The sequence below is a fragment of the Orcinus orca genome, chromosome 2 (genome assembly GCF_937001465.1).
Source record: "Orcinus orca chromosome 2, mOrcOrc1.1, whole genome shotgun sequence".
NCBI lineage: Eukaryota > Metazoa > Chordata > Mammalia > Artiodactyla > Delphinidae > Orcinus > Orcinus orca.
Genome location: NC_064560.1, coordinates 151,028,359 through 151,034,512, shown reverse-complemented (window position 1 = coordinate 151,034,512; position 6,154 = coordinate 151,028,359). Strand labels below are relative to the sequence as shown.

The 6,154-nt window shown below is 38.2% G+C and overlaps 1 protein-coding gene across 1 annotated transcript; it reads left to right on the top strand.

Annotated features, from left to right (window-relative positions):
* Positions 1-2,115: 2,115 nt before the first annotated feature.
* LOC101280832 (small ubiquitin-related modifier 2-like) lies at positions 2,116-2,521 on the top strand. Its single transcript, XM_033428488.2, has one exon. It carries the CDS (start codon positions 2,149-2,151, stop codon positions 2,491-2,493), a length of 345 nt encoding a protein of 114 aa, XP_033284379.1. The 5' UTR covers positions 2,116-2,148; the 3' UTR covers positions 2,494-2,521.
* Positions 2,522-6,154: the final 3,633 nt, after the last annotated feature.

Genomic DNA, 6,154 nt, shown 5'->3' with positions numbered 1-6,154 from the left:
AAAGAATCCAGTTATCTAGCAACAATCTACTCTTAACTTGAAGGAAGACCAGATGCATCCAAGTGCCAGGCACACTCAAGCCACAAACCCTGATAGTTAAAACACAAGACGATAGATATGGAGTCTGAATCTTGTCACATAAAGTCAGGGAGTTAGTGGTCCTTAAAGGGTTGCATTTCTGCATGAAGCCAAGACAGGAATATAGGTGAAAGGGGAAAGAAACTAGGTGAAGGGGGACATTATACCAAAACCTGAGATGAATGACCGTATTTTAGTATACATTACCACCGTTTTGCTAATATATATTTGACTTAAATAGTTCCATGACCATCCCAATTAGACCATATAGGGTCAAAGGAGGAACTTACGATGTAAGCCTTTGAAACCTCTAGGGGGCTCCGAGGAGCTCCAGTTCTTTCTGTCTCATGGAAGAAAGAATTCAGAGAGGGGCAAAGTGATAGATAAGTGATTTATTAGAATAGGATGCTTGTGAGGCTTATAAGCAGGAGGGAGAGAGGGTGCTGCACCCTGAGAACTTAGTGGGCTATGGTTTTATAATCAAAGGAAGAGTTGGGCTTGGGGAAGACCACCATCTTCCTCATTCCTGAGTAGACGTCACACTTTCATCATCAGTTCCTCCTCCATGTCGGCTGGGGGACTTTTCTTGTCCCTACATGGTCAAGCCAGGACTGTCATGGCACAATGGAAATAAGCAAAAAGGCAGTAACATATGCTAAAAATGGTTGAATCATTTCAGGTTTCAGTATAACGTCACCCTTTCTTTCTTTCTTTATTATTTTTTTTGTGGTACGTGGGCCTCTCACTGTTGTGGCCTCTCCCGTTGCGGAGCACATGCTCCGGACGCGCAGGCTCAGCGGCCATGGCTCACAGGCCCAGCCGCTCTGCGGCATGTGGAATCTTCCCGGACCGGGGCACGAACCCGCGTCCCCTGCACCCACGGGCGGACTCCCAGCCACTGCGCCACCAGGGAAGCCCATATATTTTTGTTTTTAATGTGTCCAGAGGAGCATGTCCTAGGAATCAATAACTTACTGAGCTCACTGGACAGGATGTGGGTCTCATACCACCATTGTTTTATTGTTTGGGGGCATGTCTCATGCTCCTGTTGCATGGTTTTATTGCTAAGCAAGACTGCTTGGTTTTGTGGTTAAGCAAACCTGCTTTCTTGAGTAATCATTAACTTACAGGGGTCTCTGATACTTTTTTATCTACTTACAATCCCTTAGTGGGATTAACTATTTAATTACCTACTTTGTTCCTTTACTCTGTCCCTATCACCTTGACATCTACCAAAAAGTGAGGAAGAAGGTGGTCTTCTCCCCTCCCCAGGTTTTGCTTGATTATAAAAATACAGCCCTCTTTGTTCTTGGGGCTGCCTTGCCTGCCTGTTTGTATCTCTCACAAGTGACCTATGTATGCTAATAAACTCACTCTTCACCTGCCACTTTGCCTTTTCTGCAAAGAGACAAAAGAACCTGAGCTTCAGTAAGTCCTATACTAGGTGAGTGGTTTCAATTAAAAGACAGTGGGTTCGAGGTCCCTCCTAAAGTCAGGGATCATGGGTTCAAGTCCCATCTGAGATGGAGTGTGGTTTCCCTTTTCCCTGTTGACACTCTTTGATCATGTTTTATAGGTTGTGTTTCCACTATGATTTCCTAATTAATACCCAACTGCCCCTTCTTAGTATTGCCATGTCAGTTCAGAACTGCATTACTTCCCTCCAGAATTATTTCTTTTTTTAAAAAAAGAGAAAAATACTTTATTATTAATCAGAAAATAGTATATTAAAATGAGATAACATATTTACTTATAGATCTGCAAAGATCTATAAGTTAAACAAACATTTAAAACAAAAATTTATACTGTTAAAACAAACATTTATTCTCATTGTTGGTAAGGAATAAACATTCTCACACACCTTTAAGGCATCTGCCAATTGTCAGAATTATTTCTAAACCCACCAGGTCTTCTTACTTCAGTACACTTATTCATTCATTTAATATTTATGGTGTTCTTGCTGTATGCCAGCACCTGTGCTAGATGTTTAAAAGGCAAAGGTGCTCTCCCTCCTCCACCGCTGCCGCCTCCTTCTTCTACCACTCCTGATGCTGCTTGTGTGCTCTTTTGATGCGGACCCGACACCTCTTTAGTGAAGCGGCAGCTGAGGAGAATCTGGCGCTCGCCATGGCTGATGAAAAGCCCAAGGAAGGAGTCAAGATTGAGAACAATGATCATATTAATTTGAAGGTGTCGGGGCAGGACTGTTCTGTGGTGCAGTTTAAGATTAAGAGTCATACACCACTTAGTAAACTATTGAAAGCCTATTGTGAACGACAGGGTATGTCAACGAGGCAGATCAGATTCCAATTTGATGGGCAGCCAATCAATGAAACAGACACACCTGCACAGTTGGAAATGGAGGCTGAAGATACAATTGGTGTGTTCCAGCAGCAGACAGGAGGTGTCTACTAAAAAGGGAACCTGCTACTTTACTCCAGAATTCCGTTCCTCCAGACCAAGAAGACATTCTCAATTAGAAAACCGCAATTTGGTTCCACCACATCCTGACTACTACAGTATAGTTTTCTCTATTCTTTCATTTTCCCTTTCCCCCGTCCTTTATTGTACATAAAGTAACTGGTGTGCGTGCACAAGCATAGTGCATTTTTTTTTAAAGTAAATGGCCAATGGTATGTTTTGTTTTTGTTTTCTTTCTGCAGTACGCGGGCTTCTCACTGTTGTGGCCTCTCCCGTTGCGGAGCAGAGGCTCCGGACGCGCAGGCTCAGCGGCCATGGCTCACGGGCCCAGCCGCTCCACGGCATGTGGGATCTTCCCGGACTGGGGCACGAACCCGTGTCCCCTGCATCGGCAGGCGGGCTCTCAACCCTTGCGCCACCAGGGAAGCCCGCGAAGCCCGCCAATGGTATGTTTTGACCGACATCTAATGGGGATGGGTTGGGGAAAAATACTGGTTCTATGAAAATACCCCCTTTTCTCCATTAGTGGCATGCTCATTCAGTTCTTGCCTTTATATTTCAGTAAGTTATTTTGCTCTCACTGTTTAACAAAAAAAGAACAACATAAAAGTCCTTGCATACCTTGTTCGATGGGAGAATTTTAATGCTTTTCATTTATCATTGTAAAACCAAGGACAATTTTATAACTTTTTTGTATGTAGCTGTTACAAGTAGGGCAATGTCTTTAAATTACTCTAAAAGAAATGAATCCTGGACAGTTTTCCCTTCAAGTCAAGAGTCTTGTGGTTTAAATAAACTTCTTGTTCAAAAAAAAAAAAAAAAAAAAGGCAAAGATGAGTTTACATTGTTTAGAAGAGACAAATAAACCAATAATTATACTATAAAGGGAGAAATGTTAGATGAGAACATTAGATGAGTATAAAGCAGCCAGATGATGAAAACAATTTTTTTTGCTAAACTAAGGCTTTTTAACATTATCCTGAAAATTCTGGAACACGATTGAAAATGTTCAAGCAGGGAATAAAATTTAGACCTGTTTAAGAAAGGCTACTGTGGTCAGTGAAGGGATTAATTTGCAGTTAAAGCAAGCCTAGAGGCAGCAATACCAGTTACGAGCCTAATACAATAATCCACCATTCACACTGTTGCCAAATTAAATTTTCAAAGGTGTCTCTCATCACAGAATCCTAAAATGTTGAGCTGAAACATAATTTACAGGTATTCTAATTCAGTTCTCTCATTTTATAAGAGGGGAATGGAAGCTGAAAAGAGTAAAGGGATTTGCCTCTGACCTCATAGATAGTCATTGTTCGAACAAATAGTACTGGAACTTAAGTCTCGTATGTTGTGCTTAATTATTCCCCAAAATCTTCATGGATTTCCACTCCACAATTTAATTAAATACAGTTACCCAAAGCCTTGTCTCTTTTCGCCTCAGAATCCAGGTCCTATTACCTAGATGGACAAATCTCCCCAGAGGAGTCTCTATGGTTTTCAGTTCCCTCTTAGTTCCTGATCTTTGGGATTCCCTGGAGCTCAACTCTGCATTTTATTTATTTATTTTTAGTTAAAAGGAAGCTTTTATTAACAGGAAGGTTTTTCTTAATTCATATAAGATCCATCTTTAATATTAAATAGGAAAATATACTCCATAGTCCGAGTCTAATTCTAACCCATGAACACTTTATTCCAGTTTAGTCCTCTCAGATGCTTGCTATGTTATTTATATTTTAACAGGTAAAAGCCATTAACTACTAGCTACTTAACTAAAAGTAACTACATTGGAAAATGAAAATTTATAGAATTTTGTCATTAGATCAGAGTAAAAAAATCAAACAGGATAAAATTTTGTTTAGAAATCTTTATCATTAGGGTATTCTTACACTTTTCAGAACAAGTATATATTTTCAGAACAAGTATATATTTTCAGAAATTATACAAGGCAACTTATTAAATATCAATATTTAGCAATGTTTTGTTTAGTTGAAATGTTATTTTAATTGTAAAAACCATCTCCAGTTACAAAAAAAATCAAAAATCTTATTGGCTTTAACTTGCTTTTACAAACGTCCTAAGAAGTCTCAAGCTAAACAATATTTTAAGTCGAAAAACAATAATTTTCAAATAGTTTGTTATACTATTTTTGTGGTTTATGTACGTATATTAACTGGTTTCTTTTATAGGAAACCTGACTAGAAGTTTATCACTTTAAGTACTGTGAAATAAAGGCAAGAGCTCATCACCTTTTAACAAAAATACTCCGTATGCAACAATTCCCAGTATCAAAGATATTCTTATTTATTTAGCGGTGGATAATTAATTGCCTGCTACAAAATACAAAACAAAATACATTTACTGGATTAGTTTTCAGATTGCAGCTACCCTCTGGCATCCAAAGCAAGGGTTTCCATAAATAAAATCTGCAAAGCAATTCACCTACTGGTTAGTTTAGGTCAATGATTTTTTTCACCCTATTATTCTTTTTTCTTCTCCACGGCCCCCATCCCCTGCAGGGACACGGTAATATTAAAGACATTAAGTCCCTGGAATTTATGCATCAGAGCAAGACATCATTTGAGTAATTTCAAATGATGTACAGCTCTTCACGTAAAAAAAGATGTTTTAAAAAAAAAAAAGATGTTTTGTGGTCGTAATTAACTTCAAAAAGTAATTAGATTCAAATAACCTGGCATATCATACTTTAGCAATTAGAGAACCATGATTTTGACACATGGCAATTTATAAGTTAGGCAAATGTGAAATGCTAAAAGATGTGAACAGCTGTTCTTCTGTTTAAGTTTAGAGTGCTGCAAAATTCTGGCAATGACTTTTTCAGTTAACATGACCAGCCCACGATACAGCATACTAAGTCATAAAGTACAAATCCAAGGAAGGTAATACCTTTACTAAGTTACAAAACTTTGGCAAACCAATACAGTACTCTTTAACAGAATAAAGTATATTTTTGTTGGCGTCATTTATTACTTTTGGGATAGTTTTTACTCCAAAAATGTTAAGTACCAAATTAAAACATTGTGATTTTTAATGGTGGTTTATAGCAGAGCAAATTATTTTATACAATCAATGTCTTTTTAAAACTATACAGTTTCTCCTTTAAAAGTGAGTTCCCTCATGCAAATTCTACAAGTTTATTGCAGCAGGGTAGTTGTGGGTAAGTAAGAGGTGGCTCTGCTTGGTTCTGGGGTTGGTCCAAAACTAGGTAGAGTTCCAATGCGTGAAAAGCTTTAAAATTCTACCTTAAGGAGGTTTAATCAGCCAATATCAATTTTCAAGTACTTTTCAAAAATTGTTAAATTTTCACATAAATACTGGAATCCTCAAAATCAGGCAGTCATTTCAGACAACACTAATTTCAGCCGATCCCTTTTATTTAGAAACACTGCACCTCTTGGCTTTGATCAAGTCAAATAGTCTTTCTTCAGCTTATCAAAAAACAAAATTCTACCAAAAATATAGTTGTATTTTTATTTATTTATTTTTAAAAATTAATTTATTTTATTTATTTATTTTTGGTTGCGTTGGGTCTTCATTGCTGTGCGCGGGCTTTCTCTAGTTGTATTGACCAGCTTCTCATTGCGGTGGCTTCTCTTGTTGCAGAGCACCAGGCTCTAGGCGCACAGGCTTCAGTAGTTGT